Source organism: Pseudorasbora parva, chromosome 1, assembly GCF_024679245.1.
Source record: "Pseudorasbora parva isolate DD20220531a chromosome 1, ASM2467924v1, whole genome shotgun sequence".
Lineage (NCBI taxonomy): Eukaryota > Metazoa > Chordata > Actinopteri > Cypriniformes > Gobionidae > Pseudorasbora > Pseudorasbora parva.
The window spans coordinates 34,116,521-34,135,112 of record NC_090172.1 but is presented as its reverse complement, the minus strand read 5'-3'; the positions used below and the strand labels follow the sequence as shown (position 1 = coordinate 34,135,112).

The 18,592-nt window shown below is 38.5% G+C and overlaps 2 protein-coding genes across 3 annotated transcripts; one reads left to right on the top strand and one right to left on the bottom strand.

Annotated features, from left to right (window-relative positions):
* Positions 1-2,548: 2,548 nt before the first annotated feature.
* Positions 2,549-5,704, bottom strand: LOC137070858 (zinc finger protein 16-like). The gene is made up of 3 exons (XM_067438361.1): positions 5,212-5,704; positions 4,913-5,116; positions 2,549-4,185 (listed from the first exon to the last, which is right to left on the bottom strand). Exons 1-3 carry the CDS (start codon positions 5,270-5,272, stop codon positions 2,945-2,947), a joined length of 1,506 nt encoding a protein of 501 aa, XP_067294462.1. The 5' UTR covers positions 5,273-5,704; the 3' UTR covers positions 2,549-2,944.
* A 752-nt stretch (positions 5,705-6,456) lies between these two features.
* puf60b (poly-U binding splicing factor b) lies at positions 6,457-16,167 on the top strand. 2 transcript variants are annotated; one of them, XM_067438338.1, is made up of 12 exons: positions 6,457-6,591; positions 7,554-7,637; positions 7,828-7,923; positions 8,365-8,454; positions 9,341-9,391; positions 10,608-10,769; positions 11,672-11,764; positions 12,584-12,797; positions 13,212-13,402; positions 13,622-13,739; positions 14,314-14,579; positions 15,537-16,167. In XM_067438338.1, the coding sequence occupies exons 3-12, from the start codon at positions 7,843-7,845 to the stop codon at positions 15,834-15,836; spliced, it is 1,566 nt and encodes a 521-aa protein (XP_067294439.1). In that variant the 5' UTR covers positions 6,457-6,591; positions 7,554-7,637; positions 7,828-7,842; the 3' UTR covers positions 15,837-16,167. The 2 variants fall into 2 exon arrangements, with proteins under 2 accessions (XP_067294439.1, XP_067294448.1); XM_067438347.1 differs by lacking the exon at positions 9,341-9,391.
* The last annotated feature ends 2,425 nt before the right edge of the window (positions 16,168-18,592 follow it).

The window sequence follows — 18,592 nt, the reverse complement described above, 5'->3', positions numbered from 1 at the left end:
TTTTAAACCAGAGGAACACAGGTGAGCAAAGCAATCGGCAATTAATTTGTATGAACATTCACTGTTATTTTTTTTAGAGTTTCATTGCTCATTGCAGATTTGGGGGATTTGGGGTGCAAAAGGGACAAGAAATGTTGAAATAAAATCTAAATAAATTATACAGAATGCTTTCCAAATGCAACATGATGGACAGTCAAGACACAGTAATAAAATGCATTTCAGTTGTTTGTTCTTGGGAAAGGAAGGTCCTCTTTCTAATGTGCATGATATTGTCCTATACAGAGGATTCACAAATAGATTTCCGGATGTTTCATAAACCACTGATTTATTTTTAATTATCTAATGTGTTAAACTGCATTTATATAAAATGACAAATATTAATGCATTAAACTGTCAAGTGTACAAGCACAAACACTAATTGTCAGAGTCATTTACTTGCATGATGGATTGTGAAAAAGAAAAGAAAAGAAGGTAATGGACTATTTAAATAGAAGTGGTGAATTCAAAACAACTCTCAATTAAGTCTTAATAGAAACATTGTTTAAGGCATTTGAAGAGTGGTATGTTTTCAACAATAAAAAAATATTGAGTGGTATAAATCAAACATTACATTAAATGCAAAGAGATGGAATTCAGTGGCAATAAATCCACCGCTGCTATCAAACCTGAAAAAAAATATGAATATGCAATGAAAAATTCTCAAAAAAGAAATGAAGAATACAGTACATGTTCTTGTTCTTATCTTTTGACTGACATTATATGTAAATATATTTACACGGAAAAAAGTCACATACAGTTCAATTTTGCTCTTAACTCGATTGCTTTCAGCTATCCTCTAAATCATTTCCAAAGATGTATTGTCTCTTTGAGGACATACATACCATCTTTTCCCATTTTCAGATCAAGGTTAACATCCCCATGCTGTAATGGTGGATGTCTACAGTAAGACTGTATGGATAATATGAGCCAGGCTGTGAGAGTATGATTCTTAATGAAACTCCATCAAATATGTTTTTAATGGATGCAGGTTCATTAGATGAGTATTTTTATTTATTTATTTAAGATATAGTTGTGCAAAACCATAAAAGTAGTTTTTCTTGTTAATCAACATTTATAAATAAAAACTGTATTTGATATTCTACACTTTTATTTATTTTTTTAGACAATCAAGCACACAAAGTAGGTATTTGTAAGAAATCTCACAACAAGGAAAAATGGTTATTGATATATGCATTAAAGAAGATGTGACCCTGATGAGATGACAGGCAACCTAATTCTACAAGCCTGAAATAAGTGATGGAAAATGCATTCAAATTTACATACTGCCCTCTTTTGGCTGATCTTGAAATGTAAACCAGCTAAATTGTTCTTCTGTGGTGTCACTGCGAAAACTGCATTTTGAAACTTTTATTTACCTTGTGCAAAGCTGCGGTTATTCAGTTTTATGTGGTTATTTATGGTAAGCGCCCATTGAAATTTCATGAATAAATACATTAAGAATCCTTTTGATGACAGATCAATTAACAAAGAAATGTATTGTTTATTTTCTAAAATATTGTATTTATAAAAAGAAAACTTGTAATGTCAATCCATAATAGTATTTTTTATGTTTGTATACATATATGAGATGAACACTATGTCATATTTTCGTTTTCCATTGAATTTTAAGGCCTAAGATTGTCGTTTCAATGAGATGAATTTCCTTGTAGGTCTCTTTGGTAAGAAAGTGTTGTAAGAATTAAACTCAGCTTGTACACGTAAAGGAAATTCAAGGTTACAGAATGAGCTATTGTACTGAAAAAAGACGGGATGCATTGGGCATCCTGATCAGAAAGCATCTGTTTTTCAAAAGTTATTAATCTCACTATGTATTTTCTCTCTACAAGGTAAACTGTATTCCCATTTGATGATTATTATTGTATGCTATTCCTGTGTATTGAAGAAGTATATAATAGTTTTTTAGTAATGATTATAATATATTATAATTCTAATAAATCATTAATGTACATTAAATGGAAATGCTTCACTGCTGTATACAATACAAAGTAGTCCCACCTGTATGAAAACACTTATCCATAAGCAATTTCTCTTCAAAGAAAGCTCAGACAGCCAATTTCTTGACGAATTACACTTAAATAATAAGATGCATGATATTCCAGAGCATTAACCCCAAAATGTCCGACAGTGGCTAGTATTAAGACACAAGCAAGAATAAAATCACCAGCAATTATAATTTATAATTTATATTTATTAATAGCACACTCCAATTAGCATGTTAAAACGTCCCCACTATATGACCAATGCGATTTCAACACAATAATATATTCCAAAATAATATAAACTCAGCAAAAACAGAAAACTATCCTGTCAATTTAAACAGCTTTTCCCTCAGCAAATTTCTTAACGCGTAAGTGTCTGAATGAACATTCAACAACTGAGACATAAATTGAACAAATATCATAGACATGTAATGAACAGAAATGGAGAAATGAGTCATTGAACAAAAAACTACTGGCTTGTGAATAGAGGTTATGATTGATTCTTACCAGTTTGCCTCCTGCAGAAGCGGTATTGTAATACATAGAAGAATTTGAATTGGGGGGGGGGGGGGGTGCATTATGGTTACACGTGGTTTGGCACTGCAAGGACGAATGGCTGTCCTTGTTGTTTCCTGTAGCATTTTCTTAGGCCTCTGACATTACAGACATCACAGTTTATTGCTCTGTTCACGCAGTCCTCATGCCTCCTGCAGCAGGACAATGGCATGTTCACTCAGACGATAAGGGACCCTGGGCATCTTTCTCAAAGTCAGTAGAAATGTCTCTATAGTGTCCTAAAATATTCTCACTGTGACAACAGTTAGTGTCCTAAGGACTGTTCACAGTTGCATGCGTAAGAATTGTTTATGGTTCTTGAACAAAATGATCATGAAAAATGGATTTATTTATATATGGTTCACTCTCTGGTGTGTTAGCAGGCTTCTCTTGTCTTTAAAGGTCTTTCCACACTCCAGGCAGGGGAATGGCCTTTCTCCTGTGTGAGTGCGCTCATGCACTTTGACTTGTGACGTCTGTTTGAAGCCTGTGCCGCAGATGGAGCAGTGATAAGGCTTTTCTCCTGTATGTACTCTCTGATGTATCCTAAGCTCCGCAGCCCTGCGGAAGCTCTTTCCACACTCAGAGCAAGGATGAGGTCGCGTTTCCGTGTGAATGTTCATGTGCATTTTTAGCTCAAAAGACCGGCGGAAGCACTTTCCACATACAGTGCAAGAAAAGGGTTTCTCATCCGAGTGAGCGCGCTGGTGGCTCCGTAGTAAATACAAATGTGTAAAGGCCTTCCCACAATCGGTACAGTGATGATGCTTCTCTCCTTTGTGACTTTGCTGGTGCTCTTTAAGTTGACAGAACGCACCAAAAGCTTCACTACAGATGCCGCAGCGAAACTGTTTCTCTTCTGACTCAGGTGGCTGGTGCTCTTTTAGTCTCCTACTGTCAGTGAATGTTTTTTTGCACACAGTGCATGAATAAGGCCTTTCTCCTGTGTGAATGCGCTTGTGTGCGATCAAATTGGCATGTCCCTTGAAGCGCTTCTCACACACGGGGCAGGCGTAAGGCCTTTCTCCTGAATGAACGCGCCTGTGAACTTTAAGTCCACCCAGCTGGCAGAACGTCTTCCCACACTCTTTGCACTCGTAAGGTTTTTCACCAGTGTGAGTTCGTAAGTGAACTCGTAATGCTCCGGATGTAGTAAAGGCCTTCCAGCATTGTGAGCACAGATACGGCTTCTCTCCCGTATGAATTCTTTGGTGAATTCGTAGATCTATAAGTTGCTGGAAACCTTTGTTACACTCAGGGCAATGATACCGTTTTTCACCTTTATGAAGTCTGCGGTGATTAGAAAAGGATCCCGACTGAGCAAAGCTCTTGCCGCATTCAGAACAGTGGTAGGGTTTTTCTCCTGAATGAACACGCAGATGGACTTTTAGTTCAGAAGATGTGATGAACCTCTTGCCACATTCCGGGCAACCATGAGGCCGATCTCCTGAATGAACTAGTTTATGTCTTTTAAAGTGAACTGATGTCTTGAAGTTTTGTCCGCATTTAAAACATTGGTGTTTTGATCTGTTCGAGCGGACTCCTGTTTTTGAACTCTTTTTGGAGCAACTCCGTTTTCTTTTAGCAGTTTCTAAAAAGAAAAAAGACAGTGTAGCATGCAGCAAGTTTAATAAAATGTATAAACTTAAAATAACGCTGCCCACTGCCTTTTGAAATATGCCAGTATTCAAAAGTTTGGGGTCATTATGATTCTTCCCCGCTCTTTTATTTAGCAAGCACACAAAAAAATTGTCCAAAAATGATAGTAACTTTTGAAAAATAAAATGTCAAATCTCAATATCTCAAATAAATGCTTTTAAACCCTCTATCCAAAAATCAGTGATACGATTTTTAATGATAAATGATTAAAGAAATGGATAAATTACAAACAACAGCAAAGGAGTCATTTAACAGCCCAAAGCCAATAAACATATTGGCCATGTGAAATATGAAATGTTGGCCTTCACCAAATAATAACAACATACTGTATAGTTTCATTGAATCTGTGATTTCAAAAAAAGATACTATAGTGCTTTCTGTGATCGTAACGGATGTATCAGACAATTGCTCATTTTTTGCCAGTGATGATGCAGTCATGGAATACCTTATGCTTACAAGGGAAGTAACATCCAGTTAATTATTACTACTACTATATATAATTTCTTAAGGAGCACAGTCCACAACCCCCCAAAACACATTCTTTGCATAGGGCTAGGTGTGTATAAGCTGTGGTAATGAATTGTAATGAATTTAAATGGGATTTTATTCGCTGTGGTGGCCTCAGTGAAATTTGAGAATGGATTTGTTTTTGGTTTTACCTGGGATTGGGACTCCGGCCTCCTCCCTATCTGTGAGCATAACTCTCGAATCATGGAGGACTGAATCCTGGTTGGCTGGACACACACCAGAGGCTTCCTCATCCTTGACATCAGGATTTTTTTTTAACTTCACACAAATGCCAAACACACTGGGGTGACCACAAGGTGGGCTTGGATCTGGTTTCTCTTCAGTCACCTTAATTACTATATGTAATTAGATACAAAAACATATTACATATAGTAGACAAAACATTGATCACGTGACATCTTAATTTTCGGTAGGCTACACGCTTACTCACAGTGCTCTTGCTGTCCAGATGGGTTCGTCAGTATCTCTATTGCCGCAAGAAGAACATCCATGCCACGTTATGTTGGTCCGTCAAATAGTAAAACGCATTAACTGTTTCTGAAGCAGGTCCATATGCTCCAAAGAACCGCGAATAATCTTACAAGTTTCCAACAAGCTATTGTATTCGCCGATACAGTAACTTAACTGACACAAGTTCCGGATTTGCAGGTGAACGTTTTGCTGCCAAGAGAGTAGCCTACAGAAGCCTACACAGCATGACAGTCAGGCTACCACTTCAGTCGCCGCACATCTAACTTACTACCGTCTACAATGAAATTCAGTAAATTGCGTTAAACCCAGAAGCGAACAGACAAGCACACAAAGATTGCGCTGTCATCGTGTATATTCTAGAAGGTGTAAATGTTTTGAAATGTACTTCCTACTTCCGCGTTACGGGTAATGTTTCTGCAGATTCTCGTAAACCTGCTGGTTGACCTATTCGGTGTGCTGCGTTTTCCACCGTTTCCGTTTGCAATTATAGTCGCAAGTTCCATTGATCCGCGTTGGTAACGACGGAACTTGTGAACTTTGGGGAACGCACTCGAGTAAAAGTACGACAGGGGATTTGGATTTCTGCTAAAAGTTATAGGACTTCTTGCTTATGATATTATAGGATATTATTTAAGTTAAATACATTTTAATATAAAAAATAATATTACTGATATTGCATATCAGATAATACAGTCAGTGTTTAAAAGGATGAAAACAACAACACTTCTGCCTTCACGTGCTATCGGAATTATCGTAAATACGAGTTTCCTAGGTAAAAATTGCACATGAACGCCCTCACATTACAAAATATGAATGCGATAAGCTCGTAATCACGACTTCAGAAGTGGGAATTATCAAATTTCCGATAGCACGTGAAGGCGGCATTATAATGCAATGTCTCTAAATGCGTTCCCATTTTGTGCTCACGCAGGGGGCGGCAGTATATTTAAATAAGAAATCGTTTGCTGTTGCACCAGAGAAGAAGATGTTTCTTTGAAATCCTCTACGATTTTTTACAAAACTGGAAAGGCAGCTGAAGTCACCGCTGCTGGTTTGACATCTCGAGCCTGCAGGGGGCGTGCCATGGCTCAAATAGTCACGTTTTCTGCATAAATAAACAAACAAACAAAAAGGTAAACATTTAAGACCTGAAGCTGTTTAAAATTAAATCAAAATATGAGAATATTCGCCACGACCCAGCTACGGTACTAGATCACTCGATCACGTGATCATCAGCAGCTAGCGGAAGCCGAGGGTCGCTCTGGGTTCTGCTGTGTTTCTGTGGGGCTGCAGCGTCTTCAATGTGGATCACTACATGGCGGTAACGCGGAACACTGCGGTAATGATGATTACCTAACGCATTTGCTTGTATAAAAATAGTTTCAGCATATTCATAGTTACAGTTAGCGCAGGAGAAATTAATCGGAATAAGCCTCTTACTGTTTTAATATACCTCCAGTCGTGTGTACACGAGGCCTGCATGAATGCTCGTTAGCCTCTTGCTCATTGCTAACCAGGCTAGCAGCATCTTGCTATGGCGCTTATTTCAGAATTATCTAGTATTTACCATATATTACGAAGCGGCTACAGCTTATTTGAGAGGCATACAGATGAATCCTGCACGCACGACTACATCGTATTTAAAAGCTGTAAGTCAGCTAGCATATTTGCTGCTGTAATGTACCAGCTCAAGCGCGCCACTGCCGTGTCTTTAACCTCTTTGTTGGTACATAGCCAGTCTGAAGGTGCTAAAACTCCCAGTTCGCTACAGTTATACTGTGTGTTTACGTTAATCTAGGAATGACATAAACCAAACGCTAATGAAGCTTTACACGAGTGGTCCAGTTTTGTGGTGTTTCTTATTAGATTTTTATGGAAACACTGTTTTCAGTACGAAAACTACTGGCTTGTGAATAGGGGTGATGATTGATTGATTATGATTGATTCTTACCAGTTTGCTTCCTGCAGAAGTGGTATTGTAATACACTGAAGAACTTGTAGTGGATTATGTTTTTGTCAGTAAATATAATGTACATTATTATAATGAATAGCAGGGGATAAGGGGATAGTTCCCCCCTAAATAAAAAATGTCTTTTTTATTTCTTTAATGTTGCTATTAACATTTTGACTGACTTTCTCCTGTGAAACACAAAATTAGATTAATTGAAGGTCTGTCATTCTGCCTTAACCTTTTGTGTTACACAGAAGAAAGTAAGTCAGCTTTCCCTTTAATAGCTTCTTCTCCTTGCACTTGAACAGTGATTTAAATTAATATGCTATATGCGTTTCCATGAACCACAGATCATTGTAAAATTGTGAGTGCTTTGCCAGCAACTCTACACGGTCTTCCCGATCCTGGTTGGCACAGTAAGGTTCGCCTCATAGGTAAGTTGCCGAATCTGTCCTTTGCTTAATTGTATAACTGGCATACCTTTGGTTTTGATGATTTGTCTTTCTTTGTATGTTCTGAGATTTAAAAAGTCATAAATTAACAATATGCTGAAAAAAAACTCCATCTCATAGTACTACTTGAATATGTGCCTTTCATTCCATGTCCACTGGACTGCTTTTTCAGTGAGGCAAAGGTCTGATGATGGAGAATGGACAAGGCACAGGTGCAAAGCTTGGATTACCGCCTCTTACTCCAGAGCAGCAGGAGGCGCTACAGAAGGTAATAGATCTTTATCGTTTTACTTTCATTTTTTCTGATTGTGGGGGTGTATTATCTTTGATACATGAGAGGGAGGGAATGGGATCAGTACAGGTCTCCAACATGCATCACCTGCTCCATTATGTCAAGAGCTTGTGTGCTACTGGTGTGCCACAGCTCCATCTAATAATGGATTCTTAATTAAAAGAGTCAAGGCCACAGGATGCTTTTGCTTAAGTCAGATTGGTGCTTTTTTCTTTTTAAAGGCTGGTTGGTATCAACTATCCGTTGAGTTGAAAGAATTCTCTGCCTACAGGCATGTGCTGCGCACCGTAATGGTGAATTGTCATTGTAATAAGCACTAAAATATGTTCCAGATATGGGAAAAATAGTGTGTTTGGAAGTAAATAGCCACTCTAAAAACTCATCAGCCTCCTTGCTTAATTTTTGCTGTCTTTTTAGGCTAAGAAGTATGCAATGGAACAGAGCATCAAGAGTGTTTTAGTGAAACAGACCATCGCCCACCAGCAGCAGCAGCTCACAAACTTACAGGTGAGCTAATATGATGATCTTATGTAGAATGCTTTAATGTATTAAATGTTGCTTTCTTGTTTGAGAGAATTTACAGAATTGATGCATCTGATTTCATCAAACCAGTATTGTAACTTAAACCACATGGTGTACCCACTGGCATGTCATGTAAAGGGTTCACTGTCATTTCAGCAATATAAATCCTGCAAAAAGAAATTAGTCTTTCATACTTGCATTTTATAAAATATTGAGTACTATTTTATTTATACATTAGGTTTCATGGAAATTCTAAATGCTCACCATTTTTATAGAATAACTTATGAGCTGTGAAATTTATAATGGCAAGTTTTTGACGTTCATGAAGTCTTTTTTTCACACATCAGAAGTCTTGTGAATGCTCTTTTTTTGTTGGATTAGACTGAAACACTCCACTGAAACGCATGCATTATTTGTTTGCCCTCCCTCTCTGTCAGTTTGGTTGAGGTCTGGTATTTCTGGGACTCATACTTGTTACTGCTATGCCTAGATTAAGTCTGTTAAAATGTACCTATGAATCAAGAAATTGGACATAGTATATACTGCACTCCCTAGCAGACATCATAATGACTGAAGAGTCAACAACAGATACACACACTCTACGCTCAGTTTATTTCTTGGATGATCTGAGCTGCCTACTTGTTGCCTTTGTTGAAAGCAATGCCTGTTAGTATCTATGTTGATTTTACTGTGAAATGTTTCAGGTTTCAGTCAAATTAAGTGGTGATTTAAAGAGGTGGACAGAGTTTAACGTTGAGTTCGGAGGCATTGACCACCAGTCAGAGAGACTGTCTGGAATACTATGTCTGTCTTCAAAGGATAAGAGATATCTAACCTTTTTCAGCACTTTTCCATCTTTACTGTGTTTCAGATGGCAGCAGTGACAATGGGCTTTGGAGATCCTCTCTCATCTTTACAATCGGTCAATAGATTAATTAACTATTATTTACCTTCTGTACGCATTTTGGCATAATGACCGTTACCCTTCTTTAACCGGCATTGGCCTGATACACTAGACATTGCAGCAGCATATTTAAAAAGCAGACTTGGCTTTGTTGTGAATGAAATGTTTGTTTTTGGTCAGCCATTTCATCAAGCTGGATGCAAGATGACACAACATGAACTACCTCCATAAACTGACTTAACTGTTTCAGTGTTAATGAATGCCATGGGAGCTGATTTAAATAACAGGAACATAATATGATAGATCATTATAGAGTTTTAATATGACAATTGCAAAGGACATGTCTTATTTACTGACAATCCATCCCATATTTGCCACCCCGAATCACTGCATGGCCACAGTGTGTGTGCCCTCATTCCACTGGTCATTGATCGTGAAGTTTATTTCTTAACCTGAAGCTCCATTTGTCACAAGAAATCTTGTGGGGATTGTGTGTTGTGAATTGTGAATGGTGTGGATGACCCATTTCTCCTTTGTGAATATGCTGTGGCATATAAATGTCATCTTTGTCTGCTGAAAAAGAGGGATAGCGGTCACTACGACAATCCAAATTGAATCTGCCTAAACTTTGAGCCTTGTGTGTAATCGTATACTTTCGTCATGTGGCTGACATACAATTTAAAACTTGAATGATAATGATTAAAGAATGCTAAATGTGTTGTTTAATGTAAAAAAAAAAAAAAAAAAGATTTATGCTGATTCTCCTTCAACAGAGATCTGATATGTAAGTCTAAAAGCTCACCTCATGAAAAGAGAACTGATTTCACCTCAGCTCATTATCCAGGGTATTTAGTTGTGCTAAGGGGTTACTTTGACATGTTAACTATTAAGTCTATCAGTATTCTTGGATAGAACGCTACATGTTTTAGTCTGCAAGCACACACGCAAATTTAGGAACGTGCAAGCAGCACTCTCGAAATGGTAAGAAGGGGCTGTGCCACATGTTCCTAATTCACGATGCTGTGCTTGTTATTGGTAAGTGATGTAAGTAATGAGTAAGCATAGAGGACCAAAGAAAGTGGAATCTAGCACTAAAAACAGAAGCTAAAAAAACTTTAATTCCTTGCTATATTTGATCTTATTGTTTTTGGTGTTTGTGTTTTTTTTCTCCTATTTTTTGTTGTTCAGTAGCCAATATTCTCTCCTGTTGTCTCTTTCCTTTCATGACCACCAGGTGGCAGCACAAAGGCAGAGAGCTCTGGCCATCATGTGCCGTGTGTATGTGGGCTCCATTTATTACGAGCTGGGGGAGGATACCATCAGGCAGGCTTTCGCCCCTTTTGGACCCATTAAGAGCATCGATATGTCCTGGGACTCTGTCACCATGAAACACAAGGTATGCTTGTAGAGTAGAATATGTCCTGAGTCATATTTTTTGTCTAAAATCTGCAGAATTATTATCCAGGTCTGTTAGGGAAGGGAACATGATGGTCACTTAACGGTAGAGACCCAGCACAACCGAGTGCGACGCGGGACAATATTTGATGGGTGAATGCGGGTGCGGGCGGCAGGATATTATTGTGTGCAGGTTGCGGGGAAATAAAATCATTTTAATGACTTATTATAATTGTGACTGAATTACATGAAAAGCAAGTAAAGAGCACTCCTTTTATAATCACTGAAGTTGTCACTATAAAAAATAACAATGAAACATTTAATAAGAGTAGAATATTTAAATGTTCCCGTTATTGCGTCTCAATTCAAGCTCAGTGCTTTACTGTAACATTTTCAATGAACAAACTATATTAGTAACTGTAATATTATTAGTAACTGCACTAATTAATGCAAAACAATAGTAATTTATAATTAAATTAACTTTGATTAAATAATCCTCCCAGCACTACCAAATCAGGTGCTGGCGCTACATGTTGAACTTGCTCTCAAATGTTAGTGTGGATCCCTGTAATTATTTGCTGCTCAAGAAACATCTACTCATTGCTATCAATGTTTTCCATAAATTATATTTTTGTGGAAACATTATTTTTATTTTTTTCTTTAAGAAATATTTAAAAAGAACAGCATTTATTTATCTTTTGTAACATAAATGTATTGACTGTCACTTTTTATAAAAAATATTATAATAGTATTATTATAAAATATATATTTTTAAAAATGATTTTGTTTTTTATTTTGGGGAGGAGGGTGTTGGATATAAGCCACACAAACTTTAGTGAATTCACCCCACTGTTAAAGCCAGGAAGTATGTAAACATTGTACACATTAAAAATTCTGTCACAGGGCTTTGCCTTTGTGGAGTATGAAGTTCCTGAAGCAGCTCAGCTGGCGTTGGAGCAAATGAACTCAGTCATGCTGGGTGGGAGGAACATTAAGGTGGGTTCCAAACAAGCTCCCGTTTTAACAGCTCACTGACAGTGAGCTTTTGTGTTCATGTTTTGTTGCTTTTGTGTTTGTAAGATGCAGAGAAGCTTTCAGTAGACTTTCTGCAGACTGTATGTGTGCGTGTGTATGTGCTATTTTGGTGCTCTCCTCTTCATGTGTGTGTCCTCTAACCTGAATGTGAGCGTATGCAATGTAATGCTTCCACACTGTCATACTGTTTGTTTTCGGAGATCCTTTTCTCTAGAAGCTGCAAAGGGAGTGTTCGTTTGAGGCGGGCTCTTCTCTGTCCGGGATGTGCTGATGATGGGCTGCGCCTGGCTGGTGTTTGCTTGGCCGCCCTAACTGCAGCACAAATACCAATCACAGACACATTACAGATGAAACATTACTCAACCATTTGTTTTTTTTAACATCTATGCTTTCACAGTGACTAGACAAGAATTAGCTGTTGTTAAATTGCTGTCTTATTTCTTTGCCTTTGTAAAAAAATATAATTGCAAGATTTTTTTTTTTACAAAGACAAGACTTACATGACAAGCTTGCTAAACAACAGATATAAAGGTTATCGCAGAATGTATTTTCCACATAATGCAAATTTCTGGCATTGTGAAAATGTCTTCTGATAACTTTTATTAGTTTGAGGGCTGAGATACGTTATAGTTTATTTTATACTGTACTTATAAGACTGGTAGAGCAGTTTTTTCCCCCCATTCCCTTTCTCAACTACATGTGCATTTACATACACACGCGCGCACTCATTCCTTTATACACTTCCACTTAGTGGCCCATGTGCTGGTATTTGTACTGTAGGTGGGGCGGCCAAGTAACATTGGACAGGCGCAGCCTATCATCGACCAACTGGCAGAGGAGGCACGTGCCTTCAATCGAATCTATGTAGCCTCTATCCACCCTGATCTATCTGATGAGGACATCAAGAGCGTCTTTGAGGCCTTCGGAAAGATTAAAAGTTGCATGCTGGTACGGGAACCGACCACAGGAAAGCACAAGGGCTACGGATTTATTGGTGAGCTGGTCTAGAAAGCATTGTAAATACTGTGTGGAGATTAAGTCATTGCTGTATGTTGTACTACTGTACAACTGTGAATTAATTTCCACAGTGTTCCAGCATCATGATGCTTAAGAGATGTCTTTCAAGATCTAGATATTTCCAGTGAAGTTTACTGAGTGGTATCTTTACCTATAGAGATGGCAAGTTAAAAAAATATGTGAACGGTTACAAAACACTTGAAATATGTATGGATTTAGAGATGTTGGAAAGATGCTAGCAGTGTTTTCCATTCAATTACAAGTGCATGAACTAAAGGAAAACAGTGAAAGAAAAAATAAAATGTGTTGCTGATACTAAAGCTTCAAGAAATGTATGAAAAAAACATAAGCCTAGATTAAGGAACTAGTCTGTCCATTTCATCATGGATAGAATACGAAAAGCCTCAATCATCGCTGGATGCCGTCTCATCAATGAACCTGTTTGACCTTGGAGGTCAGTACCTAAGAGTGGGAAAGGCTGTTACCCCTCCTATGCCTCTCTTGACACCCATGACCCCGGGAGGTCTGCCCCCTGCTGCAGCCGTGGCGGCTGCTGCTGCCACCGCCAAGATCACTGCCCAGGTGAGAATTAAACCATAGATTAGGCTGAACACTGCTTTACACGTATAGGGGAAACACACAAGTTGAAAATATGCCAATGATATGCTAATGTATTTACAGCTGCACATGATTCAAATTTTGAACTACCTCTTGTCTATGTAGTGTAACTGTCCATTTGCTTACCAAACTAGATCACACTGAAATTAGGAATTTCACATGATTGTTTTAATGTATTTGTAGGAGGCTGTTGCTGGAGCGACAGTGCTGGGTTCTCTTGCCTCACCAGCACACATTCTCAGTCAGCAAATGGGACTTCCACAGGCTGTACTGGCTGCCCAGGCCCCTGGCATCATCACAGGTCTGCAAAAATCAATGATGAGTGCATTGAGTAACACAGGACTTTTAATTTGAAAATGAAACATTACGAGCTACCCAGCGCTAGTCTTGCATTACAGGTGGAGTCATCTTGCACGTGTATTTCTTTTTAGTTGATCATTATAGATGATATTTTGTTTAATTTTCCTTTCTTGAGGGGTTAGTTCACCTAAGAATGAAATGTATGTCATTAATGAGTCGCCCTGGTTTCGTTCGACACCCGTAAGACCTCCGTTCATATTCTGAGCACAGTTTGAGATGTTTTATATCTCAGTGTTGATCTTTGACTACTTTTATTGGCCTTATGCAGTTTGCCCCCCCCCCCCCCAAGTTTGCCCCCCCAAAATTTGGTCAGGCCTTGAATTTATACACATTCAATGGGTACCATTACTGCATCTGATTTACAGCAAGCTTTCAGCATCTTGAAAATTTAGTTAATTGGAATTGACACAATAATTAAAGCCTATAAAGCATTCAAGTCTGTACTAAAATGGTTCTCTAAATAGAGAATTAAATCTTAACTGAATAATTGTCTCTTCTGTTAATCCATTCAATAGGTGTGACGCCTGCTCGCCCCTCTCTCCCTGTAGTCCCCCAGGTTGGTTTGGTCAACCCAGTACTAGCATCCCCACCAGTCACAATATCTGCTTCTATGGGAACACCCACATCTGCAGCTCAAACACATACAGAAGTCAAGAGAGAGGAAGACAACAGGCGGACTGAAGATGATCAGAGTGCGCCAGTTGGAAATGGACAGGATAGTGAACTGGAGCAGCTGAGTGTCAGTGGGAGTGGAGGAAAACAAACGGTCATGCAGTCAAAGGTTAAACGGCATCCCCTTGGTTGTATGTTAAAGATTATAGAGAGACGAGCGCAATTGGTTCAGTTCTGAAAGAAAGTTAAGCGCAATAAGTAATTCTGACTTTGAGTCACTTCTGAATTAAAGGGATTGTTCAGCCAAAAAGGAAAATGTTATGTTTTTCTGCTTACCCCCAGGGCATCCAAGATATAGGTGTGTTTGTTTCTTTAGTAGAACACAAATACAATTTTAAACTCCAACCGTTGGTCGTATTATGCATGCCAAAGGGGTGTATTACTATGAGAGTAAAAAACACAGACATCCAAATAAATATTAAACACAGCGGCTTGTGACGACACATTGATCTTTTAAGACACAAAACCGTTGGTATCAGCAAGAAACTGAACAGTATTTATATAATTTTTTTACCTTAAAATACAACACTATGTACATCAGCCATCCCTACCTGCTAGTGAGGTCAAATTACACGATATGGCGTAGAGATACACACGAGATTACTTCCGCTGCTTGTATCCCATTGAGATATGCCGTATCTCCATTTGACCTCATTTGCAAGAAGTGATGGCACGGTCGTGGCGTTTGTATTTGAGGTAAAAAAATGTATATAAATTCTATTTGGTTTCTCATACAAACCGATTGTTTCGTGTCTTGAGACATCGATGTGTCGCCACCGCATTGACATACATTATACGAGGAACGGTCAGAATTAAACATCTCTATTTGTGTTCTACTGAAGAAACAAACACACCTACATCTTGAAGGCCCTGGGGGTAAGGGGTCAACATTTTTGATTGAACTATCCCTTTATGTTTGCATCATACTACTACATTTTGAGCACTATTGGGAGACATTGAATGAATAAATCTATTTGCAAAATTACAAAGAAGCTAAGTTAAAAATTTTATGAAAATATCAGTTTAACCCCTTTTTTCCTATCTGTCTTTTTTTGCCCATATGCAGTCAACAGTTATGGTGCTACGCAACATGGTAGGCCCAGAGGATATTGATGACGACCTAGAAGGCGAAGTGATGGAGGAATGTGGAAAGTACGGTGCTGTTAATCGGGTTATCATATACCAGGAACGACAGGGTGAGGAGGACGATGCCGAGATAATAGTGAAGATCTTCGTGGAATTCTCTGATGCTGATGAAATGAACAAGGCCATACAGGCTCTCAACAACCGCTGGTTTGCAGGTCGCAAGGTTGTTGCCGAGTTGTACGATCAAGAGCGTTTTAATAACAGTGACCTCACTGCATAGGACTGTCCCGAAATGGCCACTGGCCTGTCTCTTGGCACTCAAATTTACTCAGCTTTCATCACTGCTGCTTGAGATCCGGGCCTCTTTGAAACTTGTAATTATTTTTTTATTGATGTTGATAGTAATAATATTATTGGAAAAATCCCAATGGTGGGATTTAGCTTAGGACAAAAAAACATGCTCCTCATACATTTACTTTGTGTCACCTACTGTGAAAGACGTGCATTTTTTTAACAGTCATTATTTGCAGGGTTTTGTTTTCTAATTTTGAAGAAAAGATGCAAATTTCAACATTACCACCCACTATTTTTTTTTTTTTTTTTTACAAATGGCAACTTTTTCTCCACTGACATTGTGTTCAGATTCTAAACATTGTGTTGGTGACATTGGTTCTGGCTTTACCAAAACAATAAATTTGTCTAATATGCAGTGTTGTCCTGGTCATTTATATGGATGGTTGGATCAGGACATAAAGGCTTGGCCACTCTCCTGATGTACACCACACAAACACACACCATGATACACACTTGAGCTTAAGAGATTTGCTAGCAAATATGAATGCTAGCGAAGTAACTTTAAGCATTTGCAATAAAAAAATCAGAACGTGCATAATTGTGAATACATTTAAACCAAAAATATGATAATTGGATGGATAATGGATATTATGTAGACGTATCACTTCAAATATTCTTATTAACTGTTTAAGCAAGGCTTGAAAGAAGCTGAAGTACATGTCACTACTAGCATGTTTCCTATCTGATGCTGATTCATATTAACCCATAAAGGCATAACTCGGGTCTTTAGTGACCAGGGTCGTCATTCATTACCCTCCTCGTTCCTTTTTTAAAGTTGGATGTCAGCATTCTTTATAGGGGGAGTGGGGCACAACATTACGCTTTTTGCCTTGGAAAAAACCCAATGATGTGTTTTTTTTTTCTTTCATTAAAGTGTATATTGTTTTCTAGATTTACCCTGAAATAATAGAAGTGAAATGTGACAACATGCCCCTTATGTGAGGTACAGTGTAACAGCTAAAAATGTTACCCGGGCCAATATAATAAAAAATATCAGAGAAAACTAAAATAGTCTGTCAATGTAATACAATTATTACCTTTTTTAAAGCTACACTGTGTGATATTTTCCCCCATCTAGCGGTGAAAAGGTATATGACCATCAGTGAATATTATTTTCTGTTCCTCTCAATTCCGATTTAGTTTTAACTCCTACGGTGGCCGATTTAGTCCAAGATTAACACGGCAATCCCCCTCTTCACATTCAACACGGTGCCATCGAGTGTTAAAACACGAAAGGCGAAGCTTGAATTTACGGGTATGTCCCAAGTCTGCAGTCTCCCTCTCAGATACTGAAGCTTTCGCGCCTCGATTCCTGCTCTACTTCCTGCGCTCTACTGCGCAACTCCGTTGTCATGACAAAATCCTGTCCGCCTGTGAAATTGTGTCCGCTGGTAGCGGTTTTAAATGCCTGATCAAAAGTTGTTATACATGGTTCTGGACAAGCAATTGTTTAAAAATAAACTATGAATTCCATACTAAGTACACACATACACACGCAACACATGTATTTGAATCATGATATAGTAATGTATCTACAATGTAAATAATAAATAATTTAAAACAAACAGCACTACACAGAACAGGCGCACATAATAAATAGATTACATACGAGATATGCTTGTTTATATCTTATATACGTATATAAGCTTCAGTTATATAGGCTACTACTAGTATATGGAACATGATTTGTAAGACATTAAAGACTATTTTAACACATTTTAAACAGCAAAAATCAAAACGCGATTTTGTAAGAATTGTAATCAGGCTCTGAACAGATTACATATTCAAATTTCTTTCAGCCAATAGAATCACTCTAAGGGTCCTTGCGGGCACAATTTCATAGGCGGACAGGATTTGTCATGACACCGGTCCCGAAATCGCTACTGCGCAGACTTTGTCCCAAGATGTCAGCGCCGTGCAGGCTGCCTGAAAGCTTCAAATATGGCAAGCGGAAACGGAAGATGTCGAGTCGTCCATATTTTTTTACGGTCTATGGTATGTCCCTCTTTGGCTAATGTACTTTCAAGATGAAGGGCAACATGGTGACCGGCATTCGAACCAAGGGGGTAATCTAGCACTTGGAAAGCGTTCCACCCATAGGGGCGGCCACTGCTAACCAAGCCATCACCTACTGTTAGCATCCCATTGACTCCCATTCATTTTTGAGTCACTTTGACAGTGAATAACTTTACATCTGAGGCGTTTAAAGACTCCATTTGTCCATTGTTTATTTATAAAGAAGCACGACAATGCATAAAAGGCTCCATTACCTTGTATCTTACACTATCGCCCCGTAGAAGCTGTTTTTGTAAAAATAGGCTAACGATTGCGTCATAACCAAAGCGACTCTGTCGCAAAGTTGAGAAATTCCCGTATAGACAGGAGGAGACGCTCAGAAACAATCTTTTACTGTCTATGAGACAGTCGGGAGGACGTGGAAACAAAGTCCGATAAAGTTAAGGGAGAAGAATTGGGGGGAAGCCGATAGTGAGCCAAAAGCAACGGGAGAAAATATTTAACAACGTGATTCAGATTTGACTTTCCACAACTACTAGAAGACCTACAGCTGTCAGACAGGAGGCTTACGTCACATCTACGTGGTCAAGCTCAGTCTGAGCCTGCGCAGTTCACTCAGCCATCAGGAAGTGAGTGCCTCTGATTGATCTCATTTTCTGCCGTTGA